Below are 23,349 nucleotides of genomic sequence, written 5' to 3'. Positions count from 1 at the left end.
GGGGGTGGGGGTGGGGATGGGGGTGGGGGTGGGGCCGGCCTCTTGCAGGCCGATCGCTCTGCGCAGACGCCACTTTCCTAGCACGCATGCGTTGACTCCCAAGCCTTGTTCTCTAGTCTGAGGGATGATTGGTTGAGCTTCCGTGGTCCCGCCCTGGGACCGGAAGCTCTCTCGGGCACCGAGGACACCGAGGACTTCTGGGTTTCGCCCGTGCTTCTCGGTGAGCGGCGTGCAGGTTTCGCCAATGTCTCTTTGGCTGCAGACAGGCGACCCAGTTGTTCCCAGTGGAAGCCCACCCAGCTCGGGGAGGCTCTCAGTGTTGCCGGGGCCGGTAGACCCGGACGTGCTTTCGCCTTCCCCTCTGCTCCAGCCGAGCGTGGGTAGATCCCTCGGGGCCGCCGCTCCCTGCGTGCTGGGTGCCAGGCTGTCACCCTTGGAAGTCTTGCAGCCGACTTTGCTTGTCGCTCCACCCCACCCACTGGAACCCGAACCCAGGCCAGAGTGGGCCCTTGTGCCCGTCCCTTCCCCTCGCTGCACATTTGCTATTGGTCGTCATAAAGCAGAAGGGCGCTAGAGCAGTATTGTGCCACTTCAGAAACTGCGACGCTCCTGGCAGCATAATTTCTCGCTATAGAGGAAGACGCTGCCTGTATAGCCAGAGAGGTGTACCTGGGTTGTGATTAGAATTTTAATTTTTTTCTTTAGATCTTAGGTCTAAACTCGTCTAGGTTATTGCTGATTTGTTACCAGCTTTTGGGCTTTCCTGGTGGCTCAGAGGTTAAAGCGTTTGCCTGGAATGCAGGAGACCCAGGTTCGATCCCTGGGTCGGGAAGATCCCTGGAGAAGGAAATGGCAACCCACTCCAATACTCTTGCCTGGAGAATCCCATGAAGGGAGGAGCCTGGTAGGCTAGTCCTACATGACTGAGCAATTTCACTTTCACTTTGGAAATTTCTCTTTGATCTGTTGTTAGCTTTTAGAGCAGATGTGTGCACTTTGTGCACATACCTGTAACATCAGTTAATATTAACAAGGTTTTGTATGCATTCATTCAACAGATATTTCGGGCACTGTATAAACTCTGTTTTTGATATGTATTGAGTAGCTAAAGATATAGGTGTTTATCTCAGCATTATCGGTTCTAGCATATGCTCTAGAATTGTCCAGTATGGTAGCCACTAGGTCCATAAGGCTGAGTACCTGAAATGTGCCTAGTCCGAACTGAGCTGTGCATTAAGTGTAAAATGGTGAATTTTGGAGAATAAGTACGAAAAAGAGAATGCAAACTATCTCAATTTGTTAATATCAATCAAAGTGTTCAATGGCAGTGTTTGGGATACACTGGGTTAAATAAAGTGGCTTCCCTGGTGGCTCAGATGGTAAAGCATCTGCCTGCAATGTGGGAGACCCGGGTTTGATCCCTGGGTCGGGAAGATCCCCTGGAGAAGGAAATGGCAATCCACTCCAGTACTTTTGCCTGGAAAATTCCATGGACAGAGGAGTCTGGTAGGCTGCAGTCCATGGGGTCACAAAGAGTTGGACAGGACTGAGCGACTTCACTTCACTTTATTACTAATTTCACCTGTTTATATTTTTTTCTGTGGCCACTAGAGATTTTTAAATTCTTTGTCTGGCTTGCTGTTATACTGCTGTTGGACAGCACTGCCTGCAACCAAATCCAGCCTTTCTGTCTTTGAAAAAGAGATTTATTGTAGCAAAGCCATATCCGTTCATTTATATATTTTTTGTGGCTGGTGTGTCTGACTCTTTGGGACCCCATGGACTGTAGCCCACCAGGCTCTTCTGTCCATGGAATTCTCTAGGCAAGAATACTGGAGTGGGTTGCGGTTTCCTTCTTGAGGGGATCTTCCCGACCTAGGGATCGAACCCTGGTCTCCCACATTGCAGGCAGATTCTTTACGGTCTGAACCACCCACTAACACAATGTTTATTGTCTGTGGCTGCTGTTCCTGCTACAAGAACAGTGGAGCTGAATAGTCCATACAGAAGCTGGATGGACTACAAAGCCTAAAGTATTTACCATCTGGCCTTTTATAGAAAAAGTTTGCTGAACCTCTGCTCGAGAACAATGTCAGGTATGGTAGATACATGTAAACCTCTTCATTGTATATATAATGAATATATATTATTACTCTTCATTGCTGTATAATCCTCAGTTGGGCCTAGTGTGTGACATAGTTCCAAGGACTTTGTAAGGACTATCTATCCCTTTTAATTCTCATATTAATCCTATGATGTTGCATTCTCCCTCCACCCTCAACATACTCATCCTTCTGGGAACTGTACCTTCTAGTCCTTCCTTATCCCCAAATGACTTGACTCCTGGGGTCCTGATTAGCCCACAGGAGGCACTGTGCTGCTTTTTTTTTTTTTTAACTAGAATACTTTAAAATGATTTTCTAAACTAAAATTGAGATAAGGTATGTTTCCCGTGGAAGAGGCTGAGGGGCTTAGGTGCAGTGGGTACAAGCAAGCCCGTCTGTGGTGCAAAGGATGATGCTCACAAGCAGAGAGGGGAGAATTTGTTGAGTAATAGTGAACCCTGGCCAGGTGTTTGCCAGATGTGTATCAGAGAATGAAACAGACATCATTCTTCTGTGGTCTTATAGGGAAAGCAGACAAGAAAAAATGATGTAGTGTGATTCAGTTCAGTTCAGTGGCCCAGTCGTGTCTGACTCTTTGCAACCCCATGGACTGCAGCACACCAGGTTTCCTTGTCCATCACTAACTCCCAGAGCTTGATCAAACTCATGTCCATCGAATTGATGATGCCATCCAGCCATCTCCTCCTTTGCCATCCCCTTCTGCCTTCAGTCTTTCCCAGCATCAGGGTCTTTTCCAATGAGTCAGTTCTTTGCATCAGGTAGCCAACGTATTGGAGCTTCAGCTTCAGCATCAGTCCTTCCAATGAATATTCAGGATTGATTTCCTTTAGGATGGACTGGTTTTATCTCCTTGCAGTCCAAGGGACTCTCAAGAATCTTCTCCAGAGCCCCAGTTCAAAAGCATCAGTTCTTTGGCACTCAGCTTTCTTTATGGTCCAACTCTCACATCCCTACGTGACTGCTGGAAAAACCATAGCTTTGACAAGACGGACCTTTGTTGGCAAAGTAATGTCTGTGTTTTTTAATATGCTATTTAGGTTTGTTATAGCTTTTCTTCCAAGGAGCAAGCGTCTTTTAATTTCATGACTGCAGTCACCATCTGCAGTGATTTTGGAGCCCAAGAAAATAAAATCTCTTACTGTTTCCATTGTTTCCCCATCTACTTGCCATGAAGTGATGGGACCGGATGCCATGATCTTCGTTTTTTGAATGTTGAGTTTTAAGCCAGCTTTCTCACTCTCCTTTTTAGTGTGATATGCACCATGGGGGAAAAAATGTACAATATTTGATGTTCTTAACAGGTTTCCTCTGTAAGATGGCGGTAGCCCTGTACCTGTGAAGATGGAGATGAGCGTCTATAGCACACAGACTTACTCCACGTGCAGTGCTTTCTGCTGTTAGGAGGTAAGTGCAGGAGTGAGTGCAGGGGACTGGGCACACAGTGACACTGAAAACATTGCAGTCACTGGTTGGAATTTGTAGAGAAGGTTTTCAGGCGAGTTGTGCACAGCAGGATTTTGTTTTTGTTTTAAACATTTCACAATTTAATGAGGCTCCCTCCAGCAGAATGTGAAATCGGAGAGGTGGTGTGCATTCAGCCCAGGAGCAGGTCGGGAACTGCCTTGGGGTGGAGGCCCACGAGCTGGGTCGGTCCTACTGCGGGAGAGGAGTTGTGCCTGTGTGTTCAGGGCCGTGGTGATGGCTCTGGTTTAGATCACAGTCACCTGGAGAGCTGCAACGTGCCCAGGCCTGCCCGCAGAGATTCAAATTCATTGTCTGGGGTGAGTCCCTGGCATTGTTTTTGTTTTGACTGTGTAAGTTCTCCAGATGACATGGATTGGCAGGTAGGAGTGAGAACCACACACAGGCTCAGAGAGCTAGTGGAGCAAAGGCATTGAGCTGGGAGATGCAAGTGCCTGCCAGTGATTCAGTCAGATCACAAAGGAGGCTGGAAAGGGGCTTTTCACTACTGGTCAGGGACCTTGGGCTCCATCCTGAGAGCAGAGGGGAACTTCTGAAGGGCCTTAAGCAAGAAAAGGAGGGGTCCTTTTGCTGAAATCTCTACTAGAAGATGATCCCTCTAACAGAATGTCGTGCGTAGAGTGAAAGCAGAGCAGAACTGGAGCCGGCCAGAGAGCAGGAAGTAGAGGTTTGGTTTGTGTATCCCTCCTACGTGTGCCCCTTAGCAGCAGTGCCTGTCCTTGTATTTACCAGTTTCTTGTCTGTGTTCTGCCGGGCTATCAGCTCCTTTATGGCAGAGAGTATCTTGTTAGGTTCAGCATCTATCGTGTACGAGATGCATAACAGATATTTATTCAGTGAACTGTGTAGAACTCTAAACTGGACACACCGCCTACTTCGTCTTTTTATGGCAGTTCTCAAAATGTTATATCCCAGTTGCTTACATACTACAGGCTCCTAAGGCAATAAATTGCTTTCTATCAACATGACTGTCCTACAGGGAGAATAGAAAGTTTGACATCATTGAAATGCTGCAGAAAATATGGAAGAGAGGTGCACAGTTCTTGAAGGACTAGCCTACTGTGTTCCCTGTTTGCCTTGCAAAGTAATAAGGCCACTTTCTCCTCCAAAAAAAATATATATGGCAGTTTCTCGAAAAAATTCAAAATAGAATGCCTATATGATCCAGCAACCCCACTTTTGGGTAAATACCCGACAGAATTGAAAGCAGAAAGATATTTATGCATTCATGTTCATGGCAGCATTCTTGACAAGAGCCCAAAGGTGGAAGCAATTCCAGTGTCCATCAGCGGATGGATGGATAAACACAATGTGGTCTACCCATCCAGTGGAATATTATCTAGCCTTGAAAGGAGGGAAATTCTGACAGACACTCCGATGTGGATGAACCTTGAGAGCATTATGCTGTGTGAAATAAGCCCGACACAAAAAAAGCAGATACTGTATGATTCCACTTCTATGAGGTATCTAAAGGAGTCAAACTCAGACAGTAGAATGATGGTTACTAGGGAATGCAGGGTAGAAAGAAGTGGAGAGCTGTTGAATAGGTGCAAAGTTTGTTTTGCAAGACAACTAGCATTCCAAAAGCTGGTTGCACAACAGTGTCAATGTCCTTAGTGAACCATCCATGTCAAAATGGTTAAGATGATAAATTATACGTGCATTTTTACCACAATTAAAAATTTTTAAATGTAGAGGAACAGTAAATAAAAGGGTTATGAAGTGAAGAGCAGAGTGCTTATATATATGAAACCTTTAACTTCAGTAGGTTTCCATGAGTAAAGAAAAAGTTTCAGCAAACAATGCTTCCATCTCCCTGGAGCCCTGAAGCTACAATTAACTTCGCCTTCAGAATCTCCCTAAAGCTCTGCCCTTTCATTGAGAAATTTGACCTGAGTTAAAGATTGCCTAACCTCCTTGGGGGAACTCTAGACCAGTGTCTTATTAACCCCCTTGCTGACATCCAGCCCAGTTCAATCCTGCTTTCCCAGGTAACGAAGCGTAGAGAATGAGTGTAGAACGTGAGGAGACTGAGTCCTTGCTAGGAAACATTCCCACACATGGGGGAGGGTTCAAGTGCCCTGAGCTCCTTGTGACCAGACCTTCGTGACTCCCTTGCTTGACTTCCTCCAGGTCCCGAGATCTCAAGCAGACATGCCGAGAGCAGTAGTCAGCAAGTGAGGTGTTTATTTTTAATTTTTCTGTGCTGTCTTGCCTGTTCTTTGTTGACTGAGCCTTTGATTCTTTAGGAAGACCCTTTTACTGTTGCAGTGGATTTCAATGAAATACTGACATTTACAGCAACATGGATGGACCTAGAGATTATCATACTAAGTGAGTAAGTCAGAAAGAGAAAAACAAAGACTATATGATATCACTTATCTATGGAATCTAAAATGTGACGCAAATGAACCTATCTATGAAACAGAAACAGACTCACAGACATAGAGAACAGAGTGGGGTTGCCAGGAGGACAGGGTGAGAGGGAAGGATTGGGGTTTGGGATTAGCAGATGCAAACTGCTGTACACAAATGGATAAACAACAAGGTCTTACTGTAGAGCACAGGGAACTATATTCAACATCCTGTGATAAGCCATCATGGAAAAGAATATGAAAAAGAATATTCATGTATAACTGAGTCACTTTGTTATACAGCAGAAATTAACACAACATTGTAAATCGACTACAATAAAATTTTAAAAGGAACAATATATAAGTAAATGGGTAGGATTGTGTTCCAATAAAACTTTATGTACAAAAAAATTAATCAATATAGAAATCTTCATTCTCATCATTCAAACAAAAGAAATGGAATTCAAAAAGGAAAAACAAGGATCTTGAAGTACCAGTTCTCGATAATTAGAGAATACCACTTACAATCCAGAATCAGTGGCCCATTGAGTTCTTGTTAACTGACTTTAAAAAAGAATAATAAATAAAAAAGACCACTAGGTGGTAAAAATACAAGACCCAGAACCTTGATCGTGTGCACTATGCAATGGGGAAAAACCAGTAGGAACCTCAGAGTTGTAGCTGTGGGTGATCCCCTGTTCATATTTGGGGATCAGGTTTGAGGGGAGATGGAGCTGTTGGCAGTGCAGCAGTGGGCTTCTGTGGAAGGTGAGAGCTGATATGAATGCAGTCACAGGTGAGGTGAGGCGCTTGCCTTCTGGTGTCCTGATTCCAAGGGGCAGTAGGACTGGGATGATCCATGTACCATGGCATTTTCAGTAAGCAAATCTCTGGAACATATAGGGTTTATCGTGAAATTGTAATAGACCCATAACTTTTCTGGTTAGGAAAACAGTGCATATGTATACATCAAAAGAAAATATAAAAAAAGAGTAAAAGAACAAACAATAATCACTTAAGATCTTACCATTCAGAAAGTAACACTGTCAGGAATTTTTTGTATCTATTTTCAGTCTTTTCTCTTCACATGTGATTTTTAAATAAAATTTGGATCAGACTTTAGATCCCACAAGCTGTGCAGCATAACCAGAAAAAATAGTAAAGATAAAAATAAACGGACTTTAGATGTTGTTTTTACTTTTATTAATTTTTAGCTTTTTTTTTTTCTGGTCACACTGCACAGCTTATAGGATCTTGGTCCCCCGAACAGGGATTAAAATCAGGCCCTCAGCAGTGAGACTGCTGAGTCCTAACCACTGGACTGCCAAGGCATTCCCTCGATGTTGTTTTTATTTATTATTTTTATTTTACTTTACAATACTGTATTCAATGTTGTTTTTAAATAACAGCTTTGTTCAGATACACTTTTTATACCATAAGTTAACCTAGTTTAAATGTAGAGTTTCCTGGCATTTTTAAAATCATATTCACAGCTGTGCAGTGGTTAGCACAGTCAATTTGAGAGAAGAATTTATACCTCCCCCAAGAAAAGCTGTGTACCCATTAATAGCCATTGCCACTTCATTCCACCCCACTGATTCCGATTCCCTCCATCCCAGCCCTCGTCCACCATGAATTTACATTCTGTCTCTAGATTTGTGTATTCTGGACATCTCATGTAAATGATCATACAATATGTGGTCTTCTGTGTCTTCAATTTAGCATAAAGCTTTGAAGGCTCATCCAGTTGTCTGTATCAGAATTTCATTTTATTGACAACATCCCATTGTATGGATATATTAGGGTTTGTTTCTCGATTCCTCAGTTGATAGACATTTGGATTGTTTCCACTTATTGTCTGTTATGAGCCATGCTGCTGTGAATGTTTGTGTGCAAGCCTAACCATTTGGAACCTCATCATTTCTTCTAAGTTTGCAGAAAATTCTTACAAAAACAGCCTCCACATCTCTCATTTCCTTAAAGTAAATTTTTAGAAATAGAATTGCTGACTAAAAGGACCTTAAACTTTACAGCACTTGTCAGATGGTGTCTAGGAAGACTGCATTTACTATCTCTATAATCACTTCAGTGTTGTGCACCTGTGTGTCTTTGGTGATTGTTATTTAATATCACGTGCTATAAAACAAGAGTCCATGGAGTCTGGAAAAGATGATATCCCTGCCATCAAAATGCTTATGATGTTCACATTTAGACCAAACAGGCAGATACAGATCCAAGGGTATTTCGTAGGCAAGGTTGTGTGCATTAGGTGGAGAGAAAAAGAGACGGGTTAGATAAAGTGAACTTTTGCCTCCCCAGGATGAGGTTCACACAGACATAGCCAGCTTTTACACCTAAAAGTGGTGGTGGGGGTGGGGAGGTGAGCGGAGAAAGGTAATGGAATGAAACTCTGGCCTAGAGACCCGTTAGTCCAAAGTCCTAAGTCCTCAGTCCTCTGGATTGCAGAGTCAGACCCTTGACCCCGATGTCCAGAAGACTTAGACGTCAGCACCGTGTGGCCTGGTGACTGTTGGGGCCCATCTGACCTGCGTCCAGCTGCCTCCCAACCTGTGGTGTTTCATCATTTCTGTAGATTCCTTGGGACTTCTGAACAGCAGCTGGTTTGGGCTCTGTTTTTCATGCTTTTATATTCAGAAAAGTCCTACTTCAAGACTATAAAATCAGGGAATTCCCTGGCAGTCCAGCAGTTAGAAATCCATGCTTCCACTCCAGGTAGCCCGGGTTCAGCCCCTGATTGGAGAACTAAGATCCCAGAAGCCACAGTAAGTCAGTTCAGTCTCTCAGTCATGTCCAACTCTTTGTGACCCCATGGACTGCAGTATGCCAGCCCTCCCTGTCCATGACCACTTCCTGGAGTTTAGTCAAACTCATGTCCATTGAGTCAGTGATGCCATCCAACCATCTCATCCTCTGCTGTCCCCTTCTCCTCTTGCCTTCAATCTTTCCCAGCATCAGGGTCTTTTCCAGTGAGTCGCTTCTTTGCATCAGATGGCCAAAGGATTGGAGTTTCAGCTTCAGCATCAGTCCTTCCAATGTATATTCAGGACTGATTTCCTTTAGGATGCACTGGTTTGATCTCCTTGCAGTCCAAGGGACTCCCAAGAGTCTTCTCCAACACCACAGTTCAAAAGCATCAATTCTTCGGCACTCAGCTTTCTTTATAGTCCAGTTCTCACATCTATACATGACTACTGGAAAAACCATAGCCGTGACTAGATGGACATTTGTTGGCAAAGTAATGTCTCTGCTTTTTAATATGCTGTCTAGGTTGGTCATAACTTTCCTTCCAAGGAGCAAGTATCTTTTAATTTCATGGCTGCAATCACCATCTGTAGTGATTTTGGAACCCCCAAAAATAAAACTCTGCCACTGTTTCCACTGTTTCCCCATCTATTTGCCATGAAGTGATGGGACGGGATGCCATGATCTTAGTTTCTGAATGTTGAGTTTTAAGCCAACTTTTTCACTCTCCTCTTCCACTTTCATCAAGAGGCTCTTGAGTTCTTCGCTTTTTCCCATAAGGGTGGTGTCATCTGCATATTTGAGGTTATTGATATTTCTCCCAGCAATCTTGATTCCAGCTTGTGCTTCCTCCAACCCAGTGTTGCTCATGATGTACTCTGCATATAAGGTAAATAAGCAGGGTGACAATATACAGCCTTGACGTACTCCTTTCCTGGTTTGGAACCAGTCTGTTGTTCCATGTCCAGTTCTATATGTTGCTTCTTGACCTGCATACAGATTTCTCAGGAGGCAGGTCGGGTGGTCTGGTATTCCCATCTTTTTAAGAATTTAGGTTCAGCCCCTGATTGGAGAACTAAGATCCCACAAGCCACAGTACAGCCAATAAAAGCTATATATTTTTAAAAGTAAAACTATAAAATCAGCAAGGACTTCAGTTTAAATAGCTGAACACGGGGGAAAGTAGTCTGGCCTCCTCAGCTTTTCCCCGTGGATGCTGACATTGGCATGTTTTCATTCCCAACATAACCACCAAATTCCACACAAAGGAGTTGACTAATCCTGATCTGGAAAGGGCGTTCATTTGTAAAAGTGGAGATGGGAAAGTTATAGTAGCTCTTTCAGCAAGCCTCCTTTAAGCGATTGTTAATACAGAGGCTGTTTACAGGGCCGCTGTTTTTTTGTTGTTGTAGTTGTTTTAACTACTGAGACTCAGACTTTTGAGACTGATCCATACTGCATTGCAGATTGCATTTTCTAACATGTCACACCCACTTTTATTACCTAACTCTTTCTCTGCCTGGCTCAGATGGTAAAGAATCCGCCTGCAATGTGGAAGACCTGAGTTCTATCCCTGACTTGGGAAGATCCCCTGGAGATGGGAAAGGCTACCCACTCCAGTGTTCTTGCCTGGAGAATTCCATGGACTGTATAGTCTCTGGGGTCACAAAGAGTCAGACAAGACTGAGCGACTTTCTTCTTCTTTTTCTCTGCCTAGGTAACTGGCAGAGAGCACGGTGCATGTATGACGGAGCTGCGCCTGGCAAATGCAAGCTTGAGAACATGGAAAGCGCTTTTTTCTTGGCAGCTCTAACCATGTCTGACAAGAACCAGATAGCGGCCAGAGTTTCCCTTATTGAGCAGCTGATGTCTCAAAGGAATTTTGAGGATCTCGGCCATCACCTCACTGTGCTGGAAACTCTGCATGTGACTCCAGAGCACCTTCAGGAGACGGGGGTGGTCAGGGCGGTGTACAGAGTCCTCAAAAACTGCCCCACGGCAGCTCTGAAGCAGAAAGCCAAGCGTATGCTGTCAGAATGGAAAGCGCTATATAAGGATACTCTCTGCAAGCCAGAGGGCAGCCCTAAACGATTTCCTCCGGGTGGAAGTCAAGAAGAAAATCGAGGACTTCCTCCTGACCCAAATCAGGAGGAGGAGGTACGGGGTGGCTTCAGGCATAATTCTCTGTTCACATCCCAAGATGTGGCAGGAGCGATTGAAACGATCGTGCCAGAGGATAGCTGTGGCGGAGCGGAGCCTAAGGCAGTGCCTCTGAGCACCTGGGACCCTCAATCCACCGACCTGGCAGCGAGTGGGCAGCCGGACCCCATAGTGCCCGTGAGAGCCAGATGCACAGAGCTGCTGTATGAAGCTCTAACTGCTTCCTCCCCAGGCCAGCCCAGAGCCCACCTGTGGCCCAAGTTGGCACAAGAAATCGAAGCCCACGTTTTTGCCCTTCACCCCAAGAACCTCCAAAAATACAAAACATGCATCCGCAGCAAAGTGGCCAATCTAAAGAACCCCCGCAATTCTCATTTACAGCAGAACTTGCTCTCTGGGACCATGTCTCCGAGGGAATTTGCCGAAATGACTGCCATGGAGATGGCCAGCCAGGAACTGAAGCAGTTGAGGGCGTCCTACACGAAATCTGCCTTAAGGGAACATTACCTGCCCCAAGTGGTGGAGGGCACGCCGACGAGGAAAATAAAATGCGGGCGCTGTGAGAAATTCAACTGCCAAGTCACTGTCATCCCCAGAGGGACACTCTTCCTTCCAAGTTGGGTGCGGAATCCAGGCCCAGATGGAGAAATGATGACCTATGTCATCTGCAATGAATGTGGGGAGCAGTGGTATCATAGCAAGTGGGTGTGCCTGTGATTACAAATAAAATGTTCTTTTAACAGCAGATAACTGAAGTGATATCCTTTATTTGTACCACCTTTTTATGCTTGTGTTTTTAATCTTATACATACTATCCTTTTTTTTAAATTGAGGTATAGTTAATTTATAATGTTTTACTAGTCTGAAGTGTATGGCAAAGTGATTCAGTTCAGTTCAGTCGCTCAGTTGTGTCTGACTCTTTGCGACCCCCATGGACTGCACCATGCCAGGCCTGCCTGTCCATCTCCAACTCCCAGAGTTTACTCAAACTCATGTCCATTGTGTCGGTGATGCCATCCAACCATCTCATCCTCTGTTGTCCCCTTCTCCTCCCACCTTCAATCTTTCCCAGCATCAGGGTCTTTTCAAATGAGTCAGCTCTTCCCATCAGGTGGCCAAAGTATTGGAGTTTCAGCTTCGGCATCAGTCCTTCCAGTGAACACTAAAGACTGATCTCCTTTAGGATGGACTGGTTGGATCTCCTTGATGTACTCTTGAGCGATGCTCAAGAGTCTTCTCCAACACCACAGTTCAAAAGCATCAATTCTTCGGCACTCAGCTTTCTTTATAGTCCAACTCTCACATCCATACATGACAACTGGAAAAACCATAGCCTTGACTAAATGGACATTTGTTGGCAAAGTAATGTCTCTGCTTTTTAATATGCTGTCTAGGTTGGTCATAACTTTCCTTCTAAGGAATATGCATTTTTTAATTTCATGGCTGCAGTCACCATCTCCAGTGATTTTGGAGCTCCCAAAAATAAAATCTGCCACTGTTTCCACTGTTTCCCCATCTATTTGCCATGAAGTGATGGGACCGGATGCCATGATCTTAGTTTTCTGAATGTTGAGTTTTAAGCCAACTTTTTCACTCTCCTCTTTCACTTTCATCAAGAGGTTTTTTAGTTCTTTTTCGCTTTCTGCCATAAGGGTGGTGTCACCTGCATATCTGAGGTTATTGATATTTCTCCTGGCAATCTTGATTCCAGCTTGTGCTTCATCCAGCTCAGCATTTCTCATGATGTACTCTGCATATAAGGTAAATAAGCAGGGTGACAACATACAGCCTTGATGTACTCCGTTCCCAATTTGGAACCAGTCTGTTGTTCCATGTCCAGTTCTAACATTGCCTCCTGACCTGCATACAGATTTCTCAAGAGGCAGTTCAGGTGGTCTGGTATTCCCATCTCTTTCAAAATTTTCCACAGTTTATTGTAATCTACACAGTCAAATGTTTTCAGAGAAAGCAATGGCAACCCACTCCAGTACTCTTGCCTGGAGAATCCCAGGGACAGAGGAGCCTAGTGGGCTGCCATCTATGGGGTCACACAGAGTCAGACACGACTGAAGCGACACAGCAGCAGCAGCAGCAGCAGCAGCAAAGGTTTTGGCATAGTCAATAAAGCAGAAATAGATGTTTTCCCAGAACTCTCTTGGTTTTTCAATGATCCAGTGGATGTTGGCAATTTGATCTCTGTTTCCACTGCCTTTTCTAAAACCAGCTTGAACATCTGAAAGTTCACAGTTCACGTATTGTTGAAGCCTGGCTTGGAGAATTTTGAGCATTACTTTGCTAGCGTGGATTTCCCTGGTGGCTCAGTCGGTAAAGCGTCTGTCTGCAATGTGGGAGACCTGGGTTTGATCCCTGGGTTGGGAAGATCCCCTGGAGAAGGAAATGGCAATCCACTCCAGTACTATTGCCTGGAAAATCCTATGGACAGAGGAGCCTGGTAGGCTACAGTCCATGGGGTAGCAAAGAGTATATGACTGAGCGACTTCACTTTCCTTTCCTTTTGCTAGCATGGAAATGAGTGCAATTGTGCGGTAGTTTGAGCATTCTTTGTGCTTTGTAGGGGGTAGTTTGACCACCCCCCACCCCAGGACAATTACATCTGAATCTGTGCAATGCCTGGAGGAGGAAATGGCAACCCACCCCAGTATTCTTGCCAGGAGAATCCCATGGACAGAGGAGCCTGGCGGGCTACAGTCTGTGGGCTCACAAAGAGTCAGACATGACTGAGCGACCAACACTTTGACTTTTTACTATGGGGATGCAGCCCCAGCATCAACATTTCTGTTTTCTTTCCTCAAGTTACTTGAAGTTGCAATCAGAGTTCCAAAGGCTTGCACTTGATCCTTTTGTCACCTTTAAGAAAAAATGTTATTTTGTACACTTCACAGTTGAGGAAACGTTCACAGTGGTCCTGTGGCTCACCTCGGCAACACAACCGTAGATAGTCACACTTGAACTGTGGCTAGATTTTCTTCCTTCCAGTTCCCTGTCTGAGATGGCTTCCATACTGACTCCTGAGAAATACAGCCCTGGAGATGTGGGACTAAAAGAATAGTGTCTTCAAGCTCCCACGTCGGTGGATGGGAGCTATTGTTGTTTTCCATTCTCTTTTCTCTTTCCACTTTACAGGTGTCCCTTGAGCCCTGAAAGTTCCCCTATTAATTTCAGCTAGAATTTTGTTTCCAGCCCTCTTGCTCAGTCATAGGAGTCACACATTGCTTTTCCTCCACACAATTTCTCCAGGCTACATAAACTCTTTAGGACATTTGGTTATTGATGTTAGGAAGTCTTCATGTTTTCACGGGCATGTGTTTAGATCTGTAAGGGAGGAAAAAAAAAAAAAACCCTAGACTCTAGCTGGGACCCTGCAAATTAGAACTGCCGAAAGACAGAGGAACCAGAGAGGAGTCAATTTTATTTACATGTGCAGCACCTATACCTGCAGGAGAAGCTCAGTGATGAGTAACTCAAAGGGATGGTTAGAACTTGGGCTTAGACAACATTTTCAGAAAGAACAGTCCATTTATAGAGAAGGACCAAGAATGAAGTCACTCAGTCGTGTCCCACTCTTTGTGACCCCATGGACTGTAGCCTGCCAGGATCCTCTGTCGTCCATGGGATTTTCCAGGCAAGAGTACTGGAGTGAGTTGCCATTTCCTTCTCCACGGTTCTTCCTGGCCCAAGGATCGAACTCTGGTCTCCAGCATTGTAGGCAGATGCTTTACTGTCTGAGCCATGAGAGCAGAAACAACAAATTTCAGTGAAATTCCAACTAATACCAAGGGAAATGGCTGTAGGCTTTTAGGGGCAGCAGGCTGTGGGAAGGTCCTTTAGCTGGGGAACTGATGGATGATATGGGTCGTCTAGTATGGTTTGTGTAGACTCCTCTCTGTGCCATTTTGCCTCCAGTGATCGGGTGCTTATCCACTGGTAGGGAATTCACAAGGGGAATTTTGGTTCTGCTTTCAGGCAGTTGGGGGAGGCTAGAGAGCTCAGCCGTGTTTCCTCTTTTTTGTGTGCTTTCAGTTCCAGTGATCTTTCTGCCCTTGTATTTTGAGGGTGGCATGCTCCAAACCCCTTTAGGTCTGAAGTTCCGATTCTGCTTTTGTAAAAACTGGCATTAATCTCTCAGAGGAAGTCCATTACCTCGGTCTTTGAATCTCCCAATGTTTGTCTCCACAAGGAAAAGGGAATCACTTCCGTGAGGCTTTTGTAAACAGTGTGGAACCAACCTGTATAATGTTAAAATACAACAGTCCTTCTGTGTGATCACAGCTGATTTTTTTAGAAGTTCATAGAATTTTACTTTTTATCGTTTTCACTATAGTGTGTAAGTTACTTCCAAACCTACACAGTTTCACCAGATATTCTTTCTTTACTCTCCCTAAGTCCTTTTGGCAGAGCTCTGAAGTCTCCACGGACTATATAGTTTACCTGCCTCATGACAGAATTCCCCCAAATGTGCAGAACACACAAAGCAAATACATTTGTGTTTTCAAATGGTTTTAAAGAAAGCAGCTTGAGGCCCTCTGGGAGGAATTCTGTTTTGATATCTTTCTCCCGGAGGCTTCCCAGCACTGCCTATTGTGATGTAACAGTCTTTTAAGAAGAACTCTGCACAGCCAACTAGAACTTCAGGTTTCACCAAGTGTGGTTTCATGTGACTTGCTTGGAGTAGTCTTCAAAACTATTCAGTGGTTAGAAAAGAGCACAGCACGTGAAACCCGCGTGTGATCAGTTCACCTCAGGGTTTGTCTTTTGGTTGGGGGCTTTTGGGGTGTGTTTTAGGGGGTAGGATTTTCTTTGTTTTTTATTTTAGTGTTTTTTCTTTGTACCAGAATTTGGATACTGAATGTGCAAATGAATGGAAGCACTTCAAATGGAAATTCCTTTATTCTCCAAGATCTAAAAATCTGAGTTGTCTTCCTCATTTTGTATCAACTTTGTCAGTGAGTTGTAACTATAGATAGAAAAATAGTAATCTGTTTTTTTTTCTTTTAGTCAGTGAGAGAGCATTACATTTTCTAAGTTTATGGCCTTACCTGGTGACTCAGACGGTAAAGAATCTGCCTGCAATGCGGGAGACCCAGGTTTGATCTCTGGGTCAGGAAGATCCCCTGGAGAAGGGAATGGCAACCCACTCCAGGATTCTTGCCTGGAGTATCCCATGGATAGAGGGATAGAGGAGCCTAGCAGGCTACAGTCCACGGTGTCCGAAAGAGTCAGACACAAGGGAGCAACTGACATATGTATATGTATGCATGTCTTCTTCATTTGGTATCAGGTTTGTCAGTGAGTGTTGCAACTATAGATAGAAAAATAGCAACCAGTTTTTGTTTTCTTTTAGTCAATGAGAGAGCATTACATTTTCCAAGTATTGATAAGAGTTCTTTTACATCCTATGCTTAACTCCTGAAAAGAAAGTTCAGTTCAGTTTAGTCGCTCAGTCATGTCCGACTCTTTGCAATCCCATGAACCGCAGCACGCCAGGCCTCCCTGTCCATCACCAACTCCCAGAGTTCACTCAAACTCACGACCATCGAGTCGGTGATGCCATCCAACCATCTCATCCTCTGTCGTCCCCTTCTCCTCCTGCACCCAATCCTTCCCAGCATCAGAGTCTTTTCCAGTGAATCAACTCTTCGCATGAGGTGGCCAAAGTACCGGAGTTTCAGCTTTAGCATCATTCCTTCCAAACGGGGTTTTCTTTTAAAAAACTCATGGGGTAAAGGAGCTCTCATTTCCATTAAAATCATTTTTACAAGGTCAGCAAGTCCAAAGGCCCCAGGATGGGAGGGTGTAAGACACAGACAGGGCACAGGCAGAGTCGGTCAGAGCTGAGGCACAGTAGGAGGAAGGGGATGAAGGATCCAGGAGACGCCAGGCTCATGAGGGCCCTGGGGTGTCATGATGAGAACTTTGGAATTTTTGCCAAGCTTGATAGAAAGCCGTGGTAGCTGAGGGTGGGTAGTGATGCATTTTGATGACCTCAAGAAACATCTCTCTGGCTGCTGTGTGAAGGCAGATGAGGAGGGAAGCAAGGACAGAGGCAGGGGCCCCAGTGTCATTTAACTGGTTTCTAGCAAGAGTGCACAAAGACTGCACTCCTTGCATCCTTAACAGCTGATGGAGTCCTCGGTGATGGGATTGAGGACATGCTACCCCATCTGGCACTTTGGCATAGTGAATATTTTAAGCTGAAGGAATCTGAGAAATGGCAGGTGCAGGAAGGTCTCTGCCCTTCCCGCGAGGTAGGTCATAAGACCCTCAGGTTAGAGGTGCCCCTCACCTCCATACCCGAGGAGAGGAGCATTCCTTTCTGTGCAGATAGAGTGATGCTGGAGGGAATCTGAAGGAACTGTCCTTGCTGGGTTACTCTCAGTTGAAACTTCCCACGACTTTCCACCCTTCATCAGACCTAGTATAGAAACACTCAGGGGTAATCGCTTCTTTGAGTCTTCATTTCCTTATGAAGCTTCCCAGATTGAATAAAATTTATATTACAGAAATGTGTGTGCTTTCTTCTTTTTTTTTCCTTTAATTTTTATTGGAGTATAGTCAATTTACAATGTTGTGTTAGTTCCAGGTGTACAGCAAAGTGGATTGATTATACATACACATGTATCTACTCTTTTTTTAGATTCTTTTCCCATATAGGTTGTTACAGACAATTGAATAGAGTTCCCTGTGGTACACAGTGGGTCCTTGTTGGTTATCTATTTCATATACTGTGGTGTGTGTATGTCCATTCCAACATCCCAATTTATCCTCCCCCGACATCCCCTAACCACCTGGTAACCATAAGTTTGTTTTCTCCATCTGTAACTCAGTTTCTGTTTTGTAGATAAGTTAATTTGTACCTTTAAAAAAAAATATTCCCCATGAAAGCAATATCATATATTTGACTTTCCCTGTCTGACTAACTTCACTTAGTCTGACATTCTCCAGGTCCATCCATGTTGCTACAAATGGCATTATTGCATTCTTTTTATGACTAATACTCCTTTGTATATGTGTAGCACATCTTCTTTATCCTTTCCTATGCTGATGGCTATTTAGGATGTTTCCATGCCTTGGCTATTGTAAATAGTGCTATGAGTATAGTGGTTCATGTGGTTTTCTGTGGATATATGCCCAGGATTGCTGGATCATATGCTAGCTCTACTTTTTAGTTTTTTAAGGAAACTCCACACTGTTTACCCCAGTGGCTGTCTGTACCAGTTTATATTCCCAGTAACAGTGTAGGAGGGTTCCCTTTTCTCCACATTCTCTCCAGCATTTATTGTTTGTACATTTTTTTAATGACGACCATTGATACCTTCAGAGAAGGCAGTGGCACCCCATTCCAGTACTCTTGCCGGGAAAATCCCATAGATGGAGGAGCCTAGTAGGCTGCAGTCCATGGGGTTGCTATGAGTCAGACACAACTGAGCGACTTCACTTTCACGCATTGGAGAAGGAAATGGCAACCCACTCCAGTATTCTTGCCTGGAGAATCCCAGGGACAGCAGACCCTGGTGGGCTGCCGTCTATGGGTTCGCACAGAGTTGGACACGACTGAAGTGAATTAGCAAACACCGTCTTCCAACAACACAAGAGAAGACTCTACACATGGACATCACCAGATGGTCAACACTGAAATCAGATTGATTATATTCTTTGCAGCCAAAGATGGAGAAGCTCTATACAGTCAACAAAAACAACACCAGGAGCTGACTGTGGCTCAGATCATGAACTCCTTATTACCAAATTCACTTAAATTGAAGAAAGTAGGGAAAACCACTAGACCATTCAGGTATGACCTAAATCATATCCCTTATGATTATACAGTGGAAGTGAGAAATAGATTTAAGGGACTAGATCTGATAGATAGAGTGCCTGATGAACTATGGATGGAGGTTCATGACATTGTACAGGAGACAGGGATCATGACCATCCCCATGGAAAAGAAATGAGAAAAAGCAAAATGGATGTCTGAGGAGGCCTTACACATAGCTGTGAAAAGAGAGGCGAAAAGGAAAGATACAAGCATCTGAATGCAGAGTTCCAAAGAATAGCAAGAAGAGATAAGAAAGCCTTCCTCAGCAATCAGTGCAAAGAAATAGAGGAAAAGAACAGAATGGGAAAGACTAGAGATCTCTTCAAGAAAATTAGAGACACAAAGGGAACATTTCATGCAAAGATGGGCTCGATAAAGGACAGAAATGGTATGGACCTAACAGAAGCAGAGGATATTAAGAAGAGGTGGCAAGAATACACAGAAGAACTATACAAAAAAGATCTTCATGACCAAGATAATCACGATGGTGTGATCACTCACCTAGAGCCAGACATCCTGGAATGTGAAGTCAAGTGGGCCTTAGAAAGCATCACTACGAACAAAGCTAGTGGAGGTGATGGAATTCCAGTAGACCTATTTCAAATCCTGAAAGATGATGCTGTGAAAGTGCTGCACTCAATATGCCAGCAAATTTGGAAAACTCAGCAGTGGCCACAGGACTGGAAAAGGTCAGTTTTCATTCCAATCCCAAACAAAGGCAATGCCAAAGAATGCTCAAACTACCACACAATTGCACTCATCTCACACGCTAGTAAAGTCATGCTCAAAATTCTCCAAGCCAGGCTTCAGCAATACGTGAACTGTGAACTTCCTGATGTTCAAGCTGGTTTTAGAAAAGGCAGAGGAACCAGAGATCAAATTGCCAACATCCGCTGGATCATGGAAAAAGCAAGAGAGTTCCAGAAAAACATCTATTTCTGCTTTATTGACTATGCCAAAGCCTTTGACTGTGTGGATCACAATAAACTGGAAAATTCTGAGAGAGATGGGAATACCAGACCACCTGACCTGCCTCTTGAGAAACCTATATGCAGGTGAGGAAGCAACAGTTAGAACTGGACATGGAACAACAGACTGGTTCCAAATAGGAAAAGGAGTACATCAAGGCTGTATGTTGTCACCCTGCTTATTTAACTTCTATGCAGAATACATCATGAGAAATGGTGGGCTGGAAGAATCACAAGCTGGCATCAAGATTGCCAGGAGAAATATCAATAACCTCAGATACACAGATGACAGCAGCCTTATGGCAGAAAGTGAAGAGGAACTAAAAAACCTCTTGATGAAAGTGAAAGAGAAGAGTGAAAAAGTTGGCTTAAAGCTCAACATTCAGAAAACGAAGATCATGGCATCTGGTCCCATCACTTCATGGGAAATAGATGGGGAAACGGTGTCAGACTTTATTTTTTTCGGCTCCAAAATCACTACAGATGATTGCAGCCATCAAATTCAAAGACGCTTACTCCTTGGAAGAAAAGTTATGACCAACCTAGATAGCATATTCAAAAGCAGAGACATTACTTTGCCAACAAAGGTCCGTCTAGTCAAAGCTATTGTTTTTCCAGTGGTCATGTATGGATGTGAGAGCTGGACTGTGAAGAAAGCTGAGTGCCGAAGAATTGATGCTTTTGAACTGTGGTGTTGGAGAAGGCTCTTGAAAGTCCCTTGGACTGCAAGGAGATCCAATGAGTCCTTTCTGAAGGAGATCAGCCCTGGGATTTCTTTGGAGGGAATGATGCTGAAGCTGAAACTCCAGTACTTTGGCCACCTCATGAGAAGAGTTGACTCATTGGAAAAAACTCTGATGCTGGGAGGGATTGGGGGCAGGAGGAGAAGGGGACGACAGAGGATGAGATGGTTGGATGGCATCACTGACTCCATGGACGTGAGTTTGAGTGAATTCCGGGAGTTGGTGATGGACAGGGAGGCCTGGCGTGCTGCGATTCATCGGGTCGCAAAGAGTTGGACATAACTGAGTGACTGAACTGAACTGAACTGAAGTGACTTAGCATCAACAGCAGCAGCAGCAGCATTGATACCTCATTGTAGCTCTTATTTGCATTTTTGTAATAATTAGTGATATTCAGCATCTTTTCATGTGCCTCTTGGCCATCTGTCTGTCTCCTTTGGCGAAATGTCTGTGTAGATCTTCCACCCATTTTTTGATTGAGTTTTTTTTCTTATTTTTGATATTGAGCTACATAAACTGTTTGTATATTTTGGAGATTAAGCCTTTGTTGGTTGCTTCATTTGCAAATATTTTCTCCCATTCTGAGAGTTGTCTTTTCATTTTATTCATGGTTTCATTTGCTGTGCAAAAGCTTTTAAGTTTAATTACATCCCATGTGTTTATTTTTTGTTTTTATTTTCGTTAGTCTAGAAGATGGATCAAAAACAATCTTCCTGCTATTTATGGCAAAGTGTGTTCTGCCGATGTTTTCCTCTAATAAGAGTTTTATAGTATCCAGCCTTACATTTAGGTCTTTAATCCATTTTGAGTTTATTTTTGCTTTGGTGTTAGGGGGTGTTCTAGTTTCATTAGTTTACATATATCTGTCCAGTTTCTCCAACCATGTGTACTTTCTTTTTATTAATCTGTCTTTTGTTTCAGAGCCCCAGCCAAGAACTAGATGGTTAGGAGAGAAAACGGTTTTTTCCTTTCCTACATTGGCAGTTTTGGAAATGAATGTTTCATAAAATACCACAACCCTGAATTCCCAACCCATGACCTATAATAAAAAAAATAACAAACAACACAGAAATTCAGCACAAGTATAGCTTGGTTCCTGCTTGCCCTGGTTATGGGGAGTACCCACACAGGACATATACATCAGTGTTATACTTGACTGTGGCAGGGTGTCTTCATGGGTTTTCATACATCACTTTCCTTTTGTCCATGCTGCTTTTTTTTTTTAGATTAAAAATTGGATACAATTGCAGCTCTGTCTCTTCGCTGAGCACTTCCTGTGATGAGAGGTTCCTTTCATTCCTGATTACCATTTCTAAACACCAGTCAGGAAGCCTGCAGCCAGCAGGGCTCCACTGCCTTTAAAAGGACTGGGCCTTCATCTTTTAGGTCAGATTTGCTTTGTTATTTATAACTAACCAGTAAATGGAAAATATTTTCCTAAAATATTTTTTCATCCCTGAGAGGTATTTACTGTAAATACCTCGATTGTAAAAGGTGCCTTCTTGCTTTCAGAAGAACCCACAATTTGACAACTTCATATAGTCCCATTTCCATTATTGATAACTTCCTATTGTCCCACTGATGAAAATGTCATATAGTCCCATTTACAGTATGATAACTTCATATAGTCTCATTTACATTATTATTTAAAATTGGGTTTCCAGAGATGTTACTAAGCTTTACTAGAAATGCTATAAAGTGATGACTGCACATTGTTTTATACTCTGCCAGGTGTTGGGGGTGAAGAGATGAGCTAGATGCCATCCTAAGCCTCAGGACCCACAACGTGCAGGCGGTGTAGCCACAGTCATTTTCTATTTCAAGAACTGGAAGAGAGGCACAGGTGCAAGGGGCCCAGCGAGTCAGGGAAGGCTTTAAGAGGCTGTGACCCCTAGGGTAAATCTTGAGAGGAAGTAAGCCAGGCAGAGAAAGCAAGGATGATGTTCTATCACTGGACCTGCTAGATCCTGACACTTTATATATAGCATCTCATTTAAGCCTCACAACTAGCCAGCCAGCAACTTAGAGATGAGAAAACTGAGGCTGAGCGACATTAAATTACTTGCCCAGGGTACACAGAGACAAAGCCAGGGCTATTCATAAAAAACAGGTGGGTTTTTTTTTATTTTATTTTTGCATATCAGTTTGCTTCCAGAAACATCCAGGCATGCAGGGTACAGCTGGTTTTCAATTGTGGTTTGTTTTCCCAATGACAGGAGTGTGTGGTTTGCAGCCGTCACCTCAGCAGAGTGCTGCGAGTCCCTATGTGGAGTGATCACCCAGGAGTGCTTGGCAGTGGTTGCTGGTGCTCCTGACACAAGGGAACCTTCTTGAACCTTCTTGTGACACCCAAGTGCCTTAATCTGATTTTCTGAAAGGGAAGTGATTTTTAAAATACTTAAACTTTTCAAAATGAATTTTTATTGAAGTATCATTGCTTTATAATGTTGTGTTTCTGCTGTATAGCAGAGTCAATCAGTTATACGTGTACATATTTGGCATCACTGACTCAATGGACATGAGTTTGAGCAAGCTCTGGGTGATGATGAAGGACAGGGAAGCCTCAAATGCTGCAGTCCACGGGGTCACAAAGAGTTGGATAGAACTGAGTGACTGAGCAACAAATGTATATATATATATGCCTCCCCTGTTTTTTGGATTTCCTTCCCATTGAGGTCACCACAGAGCAGTGAGTAGAGTTCCCTGTGCTAAATAGTAGGTTCTCATTAGTTATGTATAAAATACTTACATTTTAGTAATAACATATAAAAACATGTAGTTTTAGGTGGCTCAGACAATAGAGAATCTGCCAGCAATTCTGGAAGATCTGGGTTTGATCCCTAGGTTGGGAAGATCCCCTGGAGAAGGGAATGACAACTCACTCCAGTATTCTTGCCTGGAGAATCCCAGGGACAGAGG

General features: G+C 43.7%; 2 protein-coding genes and 1 non-coding gene across 6 annotated transcripts in view; all 3 read left to right on the top strand.

Moving 5' to 3' along the window:
• The first annotated feature begins 119 nt into the window (after positions 1 to 119).
• On the top strand, positions 120 to 11,630 carry TCEANC (transcription elongation factor A N-terminal and central domain containing). Of its 4 annotated transcripts, XM_040266448.1 has the most exons (4): positions 162 to 220; positions 3,428 to 3,530; positions 5,858 to 5,942; positions 10,443 to 11,630. In XM_040266448.1, the coding sequence occupies exons 3-4, from the start codon at positions 5,918 to 5,920 to the stop codon at positions 11,600 to 11,602; spliced, it is 1,185 nt and encodes a 394-aa protein (XP_040122382.1). In that variant the 5' UTR covers positions 162 to 220; positions 3,428 to 3,530; positions 5,858 to 5,917; the 3' UTR covers positions 11,603 to 11,630. The 4 variants fall into 4 exon arrangements, with proteins under 4 accessions (XP_040122383.1, XP_040122385.1, XP_040122382.1 ...); XM_040266449.1 differs by lacking the exon at positions 5,858 to 5,942 and having other exon boundaries at positions 120 to 220; XM_040266450.1 differs by lacking the exons at positions 162 to 220; positions 5,858 to 5,942 and adding an exon at positions 5,742 to 5,785 and having other exon boundaries at positions 3,431 to 3,530.
• Positions 162 to 23,349, top strand: part of RAB9A (RAB9A, member RAS oncogene family) — a 57,962-nt gene continuing 34,774 nt past the window's right edge. The window contains exons 1-2 of the mRNA XM_040266453.1: positions 162 to 220; positions 3,428 to 3,530. The gene's annotated coding sequence lies outside the window, so the exon portion shown is untranslated. The remainder of the gene's footprint in view (positions 221 to 3,427; positions 3,531 to 23,349) is intronic.
• On the top strand, positions 761 to 833 carry TRNAS-GGA. The gene has a single exon. It is a non-coding gene; the product is annotated as a tRNA-Ser (tRNA).

This window comes from Oryx dammah, unplaced genomic scaffold, assembly GCF_014754425.2.
Source record: "Oryx dammah isolate SB20612 unplaced genomic scaffold, SCBI_Odam_1.1 HiC_scaffold_23, whole genome shotgun sequence".
Classification (NCBI taxonomy): Eukaryota; Metazoa; Chordata; class Mammalia; order Artiodactyla; family Bovidae; genus Oryx; species Oryx dammah.
This window is presented reverse-complemented; position numbering and strand designations above follow the sequence as displayed.